Below are 14,861 nucleotides of genomic sequence, written 5' to 3'. Positions count from 1 at the left end.
GCCCTCACACACACACACACACACACACACACACACACACACACACACCACGTTGAGGAGCACAGCCAATCTCATATGTAGGCAGTAACCTTCAGAATATGATGTGAGGGGAGCAAATAAGAGCCCCTCACCCAGAAAAATTTCCCCTGCTGCCCAGAAACTCATCAATAGTAAGCCTACTCTACAATTATGTCTTAAAATGGCAACCACCCCCAATGGTGCTAAAACATTGAGTCCTTAGTACTTGGTGTTAATAAATATAGCAGTCTATTCAATTGGTGAAAGGCAGGAGATACCCAAAGTATGTGAGCACATGGCCCTCAGAAGTAGAAGAAGCATGAAGAATCAATTCAATTCAATCAACATATATTAAGCACCTAATAGTACCAGGCACAGTGAATTTCATTGTCAGAAAGTATCGAGGGTGGCTGTCTAACCTAACCTATACCTGAAATAAAATTTCCTCTATAACATCCCCAACAAGTGGCCTTTTCACTTTTATTTTAAAACCTTCAGTGAGGGTGAAGCCACAATCCCATCTCCACCCCCACCCCCAGTCAGTTCATTCCACTTTTGGATAGCTCTCATTCTTAAGAAGTTTTTCCTGGTATCAAGTCTAAATCTGACTCTTGGCAACTTCCATCAAGTGCTGCTAATTCTGTCCTCAGGGGCCAACAGAACAAATCTAATTCCTTTTCCAGGTAGTAGTTCTACAAATACTTGAAGGGCATTAAAAGAAGAGAAAAAGTTCGCTGACTCGGGAATATAGCCATGGGCCAGTCCCACAGAGCAGTATAGATTTACTCCAAAGAACAAAAGAGGCAGTTTGCAAAGTGCATGGAGAGCCAGCCTTGAAGCCAGGAATCCTGGGGAACATTCTACTCTTCCCTCTGATATGGACTGGCTATGTGACTTTGAAGGTATTGCCCTACATTGGAATAAGGGAGTTCTCTCACCTACGAGTATCCATAAACTAATTAAATTATAACTCTAATCCCCAGTCCTGATCTCCAAAGAACTAGATCTATGATGAAATAAAAGTTATATGTAAGCACCATCTTCATTCAGGGGCATTTGCTTGGCACAATAGAGGCACCTGAAAAACACTTGTTAAATTGAACAGTACAGAGCAGGTTCCCCACCCCTGGTACAGTGGAAACAGCACCGATTCTAGAGACAAAGAGTTTGTATGCAACGCCTTCCTCCTATGCTAGCTGAGTGACCTCGGACAAGTCCCTTAAAACCCCTGGTCCTAGGTTTCTTCTTCCATGAGGGGGATGGGTCAGAAGGCCTCCAGGGTCATTGTCAGCTTTAGCTCTATGGTCCTATGACATGAAATTAATTGAATCAGAGTCCAGGAACTTGGAATATCTGGACCGAGATAATCAGCAAGGTAGCCCAGTGACCATCAAGTGGCCACACTCATGCATCACCTTTCCACTACTTCTCTACACATTTGAAATTTATTAAGGATTAAAGAAATCATTCAAAGCCATCCTGCCCACAAAGACTCTGCCTTTCTTTTTTTTTTTTTAAAGCAACTGGGGTTAAGTAACTTGCCCAAGGTTACCCGGCCAGTATTTTTGTGTGGGTGTTAAGTATCTGAGGCCAGAACCGATCCGGGGTTCTCCTGACTCTGGGGACATAGCTCTTACTGCACCACCTAACCACCCCTGACTTTGCCTTTCTGATAACAGTAACAACCACATAGGTCCTGTTTTCAAAATTGTGATGCCTCAGAACCCGTGAATCTCTTATAGGTAGGGAACCTTTGAAAGGAGCAAGCAAAGAGTGGCCAATGTTTTATCAGGCAAAAATAAATAAGTTATTTTCTAGAGAAAGGGCTACTTTTGGGAAATGGTCAGGGGCATGCTGGAAGACCAGTAGATAATGAAGGTATGACCACATCAGATGAGGTTGATCTCTAGACAAATTCTATCAAACTAGAGTGGGGCATGGGGAATGGAGGGGGGTGGAGCTGGAGGGATCAGCTGTGACTGGGGATAATGGCTGATAGCGACTAGCCTAGAAATTGGAGTGGTCTGAGGAAGAGAGCCCCTGGTCAGAATTCACAAAGCCTGGGTTCTAATCCAAGCTCTTTTTATTAGCCATGGGGCTGGAAGGCACTTAAACTCTCAGAGCTTCTATTTCTTCATCTGTTAAATGAAGATAACAGTGTCTGTCCTGCTTACCTCATAGGGTTGGCAGGAAGCTGAATTATAAGAATAACAGAAATGTAAGATAATAAGAAAAAGCAGTACATTGCAAAAGAAAAGTCACTGGCTCTGGAATCATTGTACCAGACTCTGATAACTACTAGCTCTAACCCCCTGCCTCAAGGCACTCAGAATCTCAGCTCAGTTTTCTCATCTATAAAATGGGAATAATAATACTGGCACGATTCACTGGGGGTAAACCTTCAGTTGATATAAAAATGTGGGTTTTTATAGAAAAGCAATGTGGAATCCTCTGCTGAGGCAGTGTATAGGCTGGTGCCTAAAGAATTACTGGATTATAAAATAAGAATAATCCAGCTGTTAACAACACTAACAGCTATAATAATATAATCATATGATCATATGCACTGGCAAAGCATGGATTAAATCCTGACGAGGGCTAGGATGCCACATTCAGAATTCTGAAGATAAAACAAGGTTACTGGGGTGAATCCTAACCGACGCTACCCTGCCAAGGATGGCCAACCCCCTCCCCCCCCCGCAAGTATCCCTCTACTTACCTTTCAATGAAGCAACATGTGACAAAGCTTGAGCATAGGTGGCTGTATTCAGGAGTGTCCCAGGTAAGCATGAAGGGAAGAAAGGGCCTGTTGGGCCCACAGTTCGACTCAGGCTGGTAGAGAGAGAAAATCACTTAGCAATGAATTGAATCTCTGTGAGCTGCCTGCCCCAAGTCCTCCCAAGGCTGGGAACCTGTTCTCCCCTACCTCTGCTGAGCCTCCAAAGTATCCTTTTTGTTTCGCGTTTGTTCCACTGGGGAAGGAGAATTGATGTTTCTCACTGGTGGGGTCACTTCCGTCATTGGCTCTTTGGAGCTCTCCTGATCAGAAGCCCCTCTTTCTGTTTTCCTCCATTTTGCTCTTCGATTTTGAAACCACACCTAGGAAATGATTGGAAATCATCAACCACCAGATAGCCCAGAAATTTGTCCTCCCAATAAATATCATGTTAATAAAAGGATTTCAATTCTCTAAAATTCTGCTCCATCAATTCTTCTAAATTCTCAAAAAAAACTTTTTTCTTTTTAAAAATTCATTTGCTAGAGGTATAACCTTGAGTAAAGTCACTTTACTAAAAAAAAGTCACTTAATAAAAAAATAAAGTCACTAAATCTCCCTTTCCTTCCCTGCAAAATGAGGTGTTCTGAGTATCTCAATCAATCAGCAAGCAATTATTAAGCCCCTACTACATGCAGGTACTAGATTAAGTAATAGATAATCTCTAATCCATCATTACTAGAGGAAGGCACTGTCAGTAATGCTTTTCTAAGGAAACCTATTGAGTCTTTAGTTCAATCCTGGCACCCACAGAAATTAGAAAAATGCTCCATCTCTTTACATTTTCTGGCTTCAAGGATTTTTAATAAAACTGTTTCTGTTCCCTTGAGGAAGATGCTAGTTTAACAGTAGTAGAAGCATTGTTGCTGTTGCTATTATCATTATTATAATTATTAATAGCACTTTGCACATCATAGGAGCTTAATAAATGTCTAGAGATTGATTGGTTGACTAATAGCTTACATTATACACACTGTGAGATAGACTGGGCAGAAAGCATTCCTATTTTGAAGATAAAAAATAACTGGTTTAGATTTAGTGACTTGTCCAGGGTCACTAACTCATATCTCCTAATTCCTACATCATGCCTCTTTTCTCTAAGAGAATAAGAGCTGCTCTTATTCTGCTATATATGCTGCTCTTCCTCTAAAAATAATTTGACTTTAACAAAGGCTTTCCTGGCTTTCAATTTGACTTTCCTCTTTCTTCCTATCAACCCATTCCTGTCAGTGACATTGCCTTGCCCATCACCTTCCCCAGTCCCTCCGTTCTTCGTTTACACACACTGGTTTACCATTGGAATCCTAGAACCCCACAGAGCCTAGTTTGGGCACCAACCACACCGGCATGTTATCCTGCCCACATTGTCCCCCGATTATCATTCTCCTTCAACTCGGTTTTTTTTATTTAGTTGGCTTTTAATTGCACATATCAGCAAACGTTGAATAATGATTTTATCTATATTCTAAATTTAGGGCAGTTAAATGCAAAGCAAAATGCAGGCACTTTCTTGCGTCTTAATTGAATGAAGGTCACAGCTATAACAACATTTAATTGAGCCATTTTTCATTATCATATTTTAATGACTTTGCACTGACAGTTCGCCGGCTTCTGAGGAAAGAGCATGATGAAGTCATTTATTTCCCTATTTAGTTATTGTTTGACAACATCAGCTTAGATTAAGACTCTGCTTTAGAGTGCATTAATCATATTTGAATGAGCAAGGGGTACAAATGTAAACATTTCTCCCATCCTCGCTGATGCCCGTGTCCCATGCTAACGCAGACCAAACAACTCAGTGCATCCATTGTCTGTTTGCATAATAGCCAACAACAGCTCCAACAACAATTCCTGGCCTCTAATTGTTACCACCCCTATCTCACCCTTGCACCTTTCAGGGAGAAGTTATGATCTTCCACTTCTGAATGCTCAATAATTGTCCCATTTATCTCAATTTGCAGTTCAGTCTTTAGGCAGCTATCGCCAAACTGGCATTTTAAAAAAGGACCTATAGTATCCTGGCAAAAGGAGATTTTCATTTCCAAATAATAATCAGTTTAATTTGCCCGCATATGACCAATGATTCATGTTCAGATTTAATAATCAGGATCACATAATCTGATTATAGGGGAAATAATTTGTTTACAATCCCCAATTTACTGCTCTGAATTCCATTATCTCTATTCTGCCATTGGGTTTTAAGAGATACTAACATGACCCTGGGGAACAAAAGGCAAACCATTATATTTCCTACAATTAGATCTTTGCATAGCCTTAACCCCAAGCCCCCGCATAAAAAAAAAAGCCTAGGAACAGCACACAAGAAACCCCATAAATAAAATGAATCCATAATCGCCCTCAAAGAATGGCTCGGTCCAGACAACCTCGCTTTAGTATATGCTGAGTTATTTGGAGTATCTCTTGCCCATCTGTTGGGTTTAGCTTGTTTATGCACATATATGTAATAAGTATACGGCTATTAAAAATAAGTCTTGGTGAGAGACTGTCATCATGCCTGGTTCACACTCTTCTTTGTGACTGCTTGCCTCTACCATTTAGGAGGTCTTTAATTGCAAGCACATTTTGAAAAGTTAATTTTGAAGCATTCTAACTTGATGCAACTTCTAAAAATCAGAAGAGACCACACTTCCCACTGGAAGCAATGGCTCTCTACAATGGACTAGCCCAGCCAGCCCTACAGAGAAGCCAGGACTGCTTAGAGAATCACGTCTCAGCTTTTTTTTTCCCCTCTCCAAAGCAAAGAAATGGATGTGCATTGATGTAATTTAGTACCTTAGAGACGCGGACAAATTAGTGTAGAACATTATCACTAGTTAATTATGAATGACCGATTAATCAACCTAATCTAATATTCCACATTATGTTGATGTTATTAAAGTGCATCATGAAAATGACAGATAGTCTTCATTTGCTTTCTTTGGCCAAATGTACACTCTGCATTCATGATGTCAAAAAAAAAAAAAGTTTGCCAGCTTTAATATTAGAGAGTTAAATAATTTAAAAGAATGTTTACCTGCACTCTGGCTTCTGTGAGGTTGATTTTCATGGCTAGCTCTTCTCTGGTGAAGACATCTGGATAGTGGGTTTGGGCAAAGACTGCCTCCAGAGCTTCCAGCTGATTAAAAGAGGAAGGTTTATTGATAAAAGGCTGTGGAACAAGGACAGGAATAGGGGCTAAGGCAAAGGATGCCTTATCACAGTGGGTTGCTGTAGGAGTTGGAGAACACATTAGAAGCATCTCCTTTGGTGCGAAGACAGGTTCCCAGCTCAAACAAAGGAAATGATGGTGGGGAAGGAGTTGTTACAAAATACCAGACTGCACCTAAAAACTCAATCACTTAGAAATGCAGAAAAAAAGCCTCACTAATAATAGCTTACATGTGTACAGTGGAGAAGGGCAGGGGAGGGGTTACAAAGCACTTTCACATCCATTATCTCTTAGAGAAAAATAGTAGAGTGAAAAGGAGTATAGCGAGGTAGAAACAATATAGTGCAGTGGGAAAAGCATTGACTTTGGGGTGAAAGGACTTAAGTTCAAATTCCTGCTCTGATATGTATTACTTCTAGGTAGGGGTTAAGAGTTAAACTCAAGCTATACAAAAACTTAATTTTAGGAAATAGGATGGTTTGCTTTTTATTACACATGTGAATATCTTTTTAAAATTCAATGGCTGAGCAGAGATTATGGAATTCAAAGGAGTAACCTCTCTGGGCCTCAGTTTCTTCACCTGCAAAATGAGGAGATTGGGCTCCTTGGCCTCTACTACAAAGTCTCTACTTGGTCTTGGTCCCTTTTAGCTCTAAATTCATGATCCTATAATTACTGGAATGAAAGCATGAAGATCTGAGTTGGAGCCTTGCCTCTGACACTAACTAGCTGTGTGACCTTGGACAAGTCTCCTCACTTCTCTGGGACTCATTTTCCTCATCTATAAAAACAATAAGTTGGACTAGATGATCTCTAAGGCTCCTTCTATCACTAATATGGTCTTTCTAAGGGTGTTAAGAAACAGATAGCACATTACCATTTCTAAGGAGGAACTTGGACTTTGGAAAGGTAATATGACTTTACTCATAGTTATAAAGCTAGTAAGTAATACAGCCAAGGTTCAAACCAGGTCTCCTGATTTAAAGTTTAATGATCTTCTCAGAATTTAGGAATATGCCTGGCTTATTAAGTGTGTGTTGACTGATTTCTTTTACTAGTTTCACTATGACAAGGATAAGTACTTTTTAAAGTACTGTTGAATTTTTGTTTAAAATTTCTATGAATTTAAAATCCAGGGAAAGTTTGATTTGTGATAAGTGCAGTTTACTATATTTTTAATGCTTAGAAGGAGAAGAAAAACCATTTGCTGAAGTCTAAACACTGTTAACAATCTCTCACATCTTTTCTGTTCTAGGATATTATGAATCTAAAACCATTCAATATCTCTTTTGAATGCTTGGGTTTTCTTCCCAGTCACCCCCAGGAGATTAGCAAGTCTTTTCAAATGACCTTTTTTCAAAAGTGTGCTTAGTGGAGAAAATGGTAAACTGGAAAACAGAAGACTTGGTCACTAGAATATCAAACTAATTGTGGGACCTTAGGCAAGTCACAACCTCCATGAAAATCAACTTCTTCCTATATCAAATGGGAAGAAAATACCTGCTATGACTTCTACCTTGAGTTTTTGAAGGGAACAAATGAGATCATGCAAGTGAAAGCACTTTGAAATTGACAAAGCATCATACAAATGTAAGAGGTCACCATCATTATTATTACAACATAGTTCCATACTCCCTGGAAAGTAAAAAGCCACTAGTGAATATTTCCTTTGTGGCCAACAAAAACCCTAAATAGATTCCAGTCAACAATGAAAATGGTTCAAGGAAATGAAAAATTAGATTAGCCACATTAGCCTGTCTAATTTTCCATTTTCTCACTGAACAATACAATAATTTTACTTTATATCTTTGTTGGGGTAGAAAAGATAGTGAGAACCTGACCAAAAGACTCCTCTTATTAAGGAAATGGCATAAGGTACCTGCTGAAGAGTGAAAGTCGTCCTATTTCGACGTTGTTTTCTCCGTAAAAACCCATCATCAAAATCACCTGTGGAGTGGTTACCAAAGGGTGCAGTGCCTACTGAGAACACAGAGGATCCAAATTACAAGGAGAGCACCCAATTATAAAACATGAGTCATAGGGGCTGAGAGAAGGCATGGTACAATCATAGAGCATGTCCAAATCCCCACTGGTCCTTCCTAAGTTCTACTCCTCAGCATGTGCAAAAACTATATATTGTTCTTATTCAAAGAGTTATTCTGCTCTCTTGACCAAGAGGACTAGTTGTTTCTATCTCAATTACACCATGAAGGGAGTTATATTACCCAACTTCAGGAGGTCCATTCATTGGGAAGCTGCCTTGTATTATACTTATTTGTGTACTTGTCATATCTCTTGCATACTGTAAGCTTCTTGAATGCAGGGACAATGTCATATTTCTTCTTTATAGGAACAAATAGGAATTCAAAAAATAGTCATTGGATTGGTGTCTAACTTACAAATGAAATTGAATTTGGAACAGAGGCAAGAGCCCTCTGGCACTTCCATCTTGTAATACATCTGGCAAATACCAAGACTTGAGTTTCTAGGTCTCTTACAGTATCTGAGCATTTAAGCTATCCCTAAATAATTACTCATCTAGCCTAAGGACAATTTCTTGTTTTATCACATCTCTCTATGTGGCAGGGTTAGAGATACAAAAACTAGTTTTTAAAAAAACCCTCAGAATTACTGTGATCTTTCTCTTTGAATATCAGCATACTCCTAGCATGAAAATTTATGAATGAATATTATTTACAATTGATTACAATGCCTCTGTTGCACCCTAATGGCTCTGTTACAACAATAACAGTTAGCAAAAAGACTACCAAGACAATGGAATCAATGAACAAAATATAGTGTAAGATGGGGGCTCTTTTTCAATGAAGCAGCCAGAATCAAGTAAAGACATAGATAGTAATAGCTCTAGGCTTCCCCTAAAAAGAGAAAGTTTTGGGGTTTTTTTACTTTCTAAAGTATGGAAAGCTCCCAACAAGTTGGGGTTGAACATGGATCTAAATGTGCCTGCAGACCATTTTTCAAATGTGTACTGTCTATTTGTTAAGTCCATGATGGCTCCTTAGGAAGACAGGTAAGGACTTTTGCATTTACCACAGGACTTTTCACTTGGGACTCTGGATTATTATTATTATTAAGATTACTATATATTAACTATCAGCGACCTACCAGCCAATCTGCATGGACAACACAATTCAGAGGTGTCACACATCAAACAAGGAAGTAGTTAAATCTTAGATGTGAAAAAGGTTTACATTTTCCTTGATTCATCATTTATAGTAGACTCTATGCTAGACCACAATGCATTTTGACATAGTACTCCCCTGACTTCTATTTACATCTTACTGCATATTCAAATTCTTCTTTAAAACAGCAAGCTAATTTACAAACATTTCTCCCCCTGGCTCATTCAAAACTTAAAAAAGCAAAGCCTCATGTCTTCATTACAGCACAGGGAACAAAACATTCTCCTTTTGAAACAAAACAAATGTGAGGTATTTGTGGTTCAGAGAGCCAAATAATTTCTTGAATCAGTAAGCAATAATGATAATCAAAGTTTCTAGAGAGTGTGAAAAAAGGGGGAAGTGGGGTGACTTATCCACATTCCTGGGACTTATTTTTCTGAAGAAATGTGCTTAGAATGAATAATATGAATATACCTAAATGCATGCATGATGATGAAATAATAGCTCTCATTTTTATCCCACTTTGAGGTTTACAAACATTATACCAGAGATATATTCTGAACTAAAACACAACATACCAACTTTTACCTGAAAAAGATTTCATGAAAGATAAAGGGATATTAATGTTCCAAATGCTGATGGTCCTTGTATAATCAATCTCTGTCTGGCCTGGAGTATCTACAGTACATTTTCCCCACCCTAATGTAAACCAAAATAAAAAGCTACATTTTGCAACATTAACAAGGGAACATAAAGGTGAAAATAATTTTAAAAGATCTACCCTTCTATCTCATGGTTCAATTTTATTCAACTTAATAAATACCTATTAAGAATCTAATACATGTAAAGGACTGAGCTAAGTGCTGGATCAGAATGGGCAGGAGAGCAGAAAGAGAAGCCGGGCTAATGACAGGAAGAGGGACATCAGTAAAGCCCATGTCTTATCTTTCATCCAGAGAAAGGAACAGTGCAACCAGTTAACCAGCTAGCTAGGGACCCTTTTTAATGCAGCATCTGTCTTCACTATAAGTTTATGGGGCTTTGTCAAGAAATAAGGCAAAGTTAGCATTGAAATGGACAAAACATGAACTATGTGTGGTTTTCCATCTTGGGCCATAAAGGAATTCACCACTTACTGTTTGCCAGGGACTTGTACACTCTTCGGTTTTCACCAGAATGCTAGGTTAGCAGTTTGTAATTGTTCCAAGTCTAGGCAGGTGCTTAAGAGCAGAACAGGGCACATCTGGTCAGCCACTCAGTTAAATACAAATCTTCCCCTTGTGTCTTTACTATATATTTTCCTGGGCACAGTGGCTTGGCTTTATTTCTTTGAGAAGCCAATGTAACTTAGCGTGCAAATATGTTTCATTATAAAAGACGTGTACACATGTGCGCTCCGCAGGATATGCTGTACACATCCCAAAGCGGGAGTGTTATTAAAGTTCGTCTTGCTCTAATAATCTCTGGCTTGCTGAGATGGAAAGCCACTAAGTTAGCCTCAATCTAACAAAACCAATGCATGCAGAAGTCACTTGTGCAGCAGTTACAAATTTTAAAAAATACGAGCAAGTTTCCTCTGAAACCTTAGTGGGCTAGTGACTAGTCTTCTCGATTGTTCTTTCTCTTCTATACTTTCCTTTCATTCTCCCCTTTCCAATAGGAGTACCAAGCAACTGGCTAGATAATATTCTCATCTCTTGTATTTTCTACATCATTTGAAAAATAATAATAACCGTGTTGCAGAAAGTGGGATTCAGGTTATTGAAGCTTTAATAACTTTGAAAGAAGTTGTAAAAATGACTCAACCTTTTAATTGACAGAGCTTCTTCTTACCACTTCACAGGACTGTTGTGAGGAAAGTACTCTATAAGCTGGAAGATGCTATGTAAACATGAGTTATTAGTCATAATAAGAATAAAAAGTCTGCTAATGTATGATCATATTTGATCATGATATTTATACACTATATATGATATTTGATAATTTTCCTTCATCCAAAGACCTGAAAGACGTTTTCAAATGAGACTTAACCACCCTCCCAAAAGATGATCATGTTGCTAGAGGGACACTGAATTTGACTGTCTGGACACACACACACATATACACAGGCATGGTCTCAGCAGGGTGTTTACAATCAAGTACAGATACCACACAAAGGCACCAACTGATAGCAACTTCTGTTTCCAGGACCTTAAAGGGCAAACAGGCTAGGCATCTGGAGATGACAACTCCCCTCCATCTTTTTAAAGGGGAAGAAGGGAAAAGTTGCCAGCATTGACAGTAGTTTCTTAAGAGACTTACCAGCAAAACCCTTAAGCCACTATCCATGTTCTGTTGAAGAGGACAGAAACTGAGAAGGAATGCTTTGCATGTTTCCTATAATATTTCAGGGAAGGCATAGTAGGCCAAGCTGGGCTATTGTGCAGTTTTAGCTTTGTGAACTGTTCTCAAATCATTTAAAAGAAAAGAAAGCCTCTTTTTCACACACACACACACACACACACACACACACACACACACACCTCCTAAATTAAAGACTCACCCATGGTGGGGGGGAGGGAGGAGGGGAGTGGTGCTAGAGGGTATTTTCACCTGTTCCTGGTTTGTCCAAGGATCAGCACTTACAGTGGAAACTCAGCAAGTTCAAGACCTTGCCCTGCCTTGTTTCTCTCCCCCATGGCCTCAATCCCACACACTCAATCAGATGATTACAAATTCTCAGCACAAAAGCTACAAAAAGCTTTGGAACCCCATACAACCTCTCCCCAACTCTTTTGCCCTAATCATTTTACAGACTGTTGGTAAAATAACATTAAAGATTTATGCTGCCCCTTTGGCTTGGGGAGGAGCCTGGGCGGGTTTAGAAAGTCCCCCGATTAGAGGCGTGACACCAACATCTGTGCAGCGAGGGGGGAATAGGCTTTTCCTCCATAGCCCGGGGCTGAACTGTGGGCTCTCTCCGCAGAGGGGAGGCAGGTGGCAAAATGTCACTCTGAGAGGGAAAAAAGAGAACGAGGAAAAGAAGGAGGGAAAGAGTAAAGGAAGAAGAAGACGTAGAAAAAGATGAGCAGCAAGTAAGGAGGGAAGGAAGGAAAGAGATCCGGAAAGAAGAAATAGAAGGAAGGAAGGAAGGAAGGAAGGAAGGAAGGAAGGAAGGAAGGAAGGAAGGAAGGAAGGAAGGAAGGAAGGAGGGAGGGAGGAAAAGAAAAGGAAAAAAGAAAGAAAGGAGGGAAGAGAAAGAAAAAGAAATGAGAGAGAGAAAAAAAAGAAGGAAGGGGAAAAAAAATTAAGTAAGAAAGGAAGGAAGGAGAGAGAGCTGAGTACCACAAACCCAAGAAACATCTGAACACAAACCTTCTAGGGAAAGAAAAACTCAAAAATGACCCAACAGACTCTATTTCAATTCTCTGGCCCTTTCTCAACCTCCCACTGCTACCGCTTCTCTAGCGATTTCTCTTAAGATCTGGGACCTTACAAGGTTTTGAGGCAAATTAGCTCTGCTGCCCCACCACGACGACCCCCCTACACGCTCAAAAATAAATAAATAGATAGATAGATAGATACACACTCCGGAAACATATCCTCTCGCGTTCCCCTCCAGACCAAAAAAGTTGAGTTTTTGGCTTTCACGCGATCCGAGCCGACAACACTCACCCTCTAACTGCGGAGGACAGTGGAAATAAAACATTGCAAACTGGGAAGCAGGTTCGGGCTGGGGTCCAGGGCTGCAAGGCAAACAACAGAGGTATTTTCTTTCCTATACTTCTCTTCTGCCTCCCCGCCCCCTTGCCCTCCCCACCCCCGCCCCCACCTTTTCAGTCTGTAGGTGGAAGGTTCAAGTCAAACCCCAAACTGCACCACTTCTATGTGACACCCCTGAGAGGGGCTGGAGGCACCCTGGTTTCATGAGGTAAAAAAGAGAGATTCTCCCCCACGTTTTCCAGCCCATACAGAGTCGTTGTATCCCATTGATGAGACAGTTACCTTTTCTGCCCCCTCCCCCGAATTTCAAACTTGAAGATTATCCACTTAACGGAATTTGTCTATGCTTTCATCCTTCTGAGTGAGTCCAAGAGAATGGATTCTTTCTTTCATCTGTACATCTAACTCCCTAGACAAACATCTCCAACCGAAAGTTCCCCCTCTCCTCCCCTCCCCCCTCCCCCGACTCCCGCGAGGGAGGGCAGAGACAGACACACAGTCTTCAGTGGGGGCGGACAAAACCAAGAGACAAACACCAAGACCTAACAAACAGTATTATCTCTTCTAAACTAATAGGAGCAGACAGCAGCAGGGAAGAGACTCCTTTCCTTTCCTTCTTCATACTGTGGCTCTCTTCGTTTCCAACGGTGTCGAGATACATCCTGTAAATCCGGTTCCATTTGACAGGCAGTTTCTGTTAAGTAACTAATATTAAATGCATGTGAGGGGGGTAAAAAAGAGACAGAATTAAAATGAGGCTTCCCATACCTAATGCGAGTAGAAGCGAAAGCACCAGTCGGACATCTAGGCAGCGTAAGGAGCTGGGAATTGCCGGCTGCAGTCACAGAAGGACTCTACAGAGTTCGGGAAGTGGCCAGATGTCTTTATATCTGTCTACAGCATGATCTGCCTCTCAGCACTTGCCTTTATAATCTCACGCATAATTGGCCTTAATCTGATTATTTCCAGCGCTGTCTACAGTGAGTAACTTGGATAGGTCTATTGGGCCTTACAAATGGCCCACGTGGTGTTAAAAAAAAAATCCGTCATTTCTCAGCAAACATCAGGAATGTTGGTTGTTTTTCACCCACCCCCCCATAACAAAACAGAAACAAACAAAAATTATTCTATAAACATTCCTATTTCTCCTTGCTCCCTCTATCCTCTGTTCAGCTCCCTTAGACTGAAACCTTATTTAAGAGGGAGGAGGGAAGGAGGGAGATAGATATTTATATAGAGATTTTTTTTTTCGGTACTTGCTCTTGTGGCGAAGGCCCAGCGGCTCCGGGATTGGAAATTGACAAAGCGCCGGTAATTGCCCGCCGGATGGGTTTTGGGGGGACGCTTTGCACACGACTTCCCTTTCCAAGCGATCGTACAAAAGGAAAGTTTGATTTTGTTCTCAGCAAGGGGTCCCTGGATTTATGCTCGCTTCCAGTCTGCAAATGATATGCGGTGGGACCCTTCGCAATTACTTTTAAAATGCATCCGAGGCAGACACTCAGCGGAGAGAGACCGCCCTTCCCTCTGCCTGGGTGAAAATTAAACTCTAAAGTACCGAGCTGAAATTTTCAAGTCAGGGGCGCGGGATTGGATCAAATCACATAAACTGCAAAAAAAAGCAAGTCTAATGGCGTATAATTGGTTCTGTAATAGCATTACACAAGGATAATAGCCTGTTATGGCCCCCTGCACTATTAAGTGCTTCCCTGGCGGAAAGCCTTTATGATATTAAAGGGGGAATATAATGATATTTTGGTTATTAAATGCGTGTAATTAATTTATGCACCACTGAAAATAAAGTTGGTATTATGACCCACTCAAGATGCATCAGAAGATGCAAGTCAGACAACTGTTGATAAGTTCTGGTGTCTATGTTTCGTCTAGACTGCTGATTTTATTTTGGGACAATTGCTTCTTGGACAGACTACACAAATTGAATATTTTATAAACATTATAATGTTCTGTGCAGCAACCGAATAAAGGCGAAGGAGCCCCGCAAGGTCTCGGAATCCTGGCGCGATCTTAAAGACACAGTATTTGGAACAAAAGA

The 14,861-nt window shown here is 40.5% G+C and overlaps 1 protein-coding gene across 4 annotated transcripts in view; it reads right to left on the bottom strand.

Moving 5' to 3' along the window:
* DRGX (dorsal root ganglia homeobox) overlaps positions 1-13,712 on the bottom strand; it is a 45,864-nt gene extending 32,152 nt beyond the window's left edge. The window contains exons 1-6 of one of the 4 annotated variants that reach the window (XM_069067061.1): positions 13,577-13,712; positions 12,761-12,831; positions 7,843-7,943; positions 5,829-5,930; positions 2,945-3,117; positions 2,738-2,850 (exon numbers count right to left, since the gene is read on the bottom strand). In XM_069067061.1, the coding sequence (XP_068923162.1) occupies positions 2,738-2,850; positions 2,945-3,117; positions 5,829-5,930; positions 7,843-7,943; positions 12,761-12,794 (523 nt within the window). In that variant the 5' untranslated portion in view covers positions 12,795-12,831; positions 13,577-13,712. Of the gene's footprint in view, positions 1-2,737; positions 2,851-2,944; positions 3,118-5,828; positions 5,931-7,842; positions 7,944-12,760; positions 12,832-13,090; positions 13,259-13,576 lie in introns of those variants that run through there. The other 3 variants (XM_069067063.1, XM_069067062.1, XM_069067064.1) reach the window with 3 other exon arrangements.
* Between the last annotated feature and the right edge of the window lie 1,149 nt (positions 13,713-14,861).

Source organism: Petaurus breviceps, unplaced genomic scaffold (genome assembly GCF_028583685.1).
Source record: "Petaurus breviceps papuanus isolate PSGF00001 unplaced genomic scaffold, PetGlider_PUasm1.0 90740, whole genome shotgun sequence".
NCBI lineage: Eukaryota > Metazoa > Chordata > Mammalia > Diprotodontia > Petauridae > Petaurus > Petaurus breviceps.
Note: the sequence above shows the minus strand (reverse complement) of the source record. Positions and strands in the feature narration are given on the sequence as shown.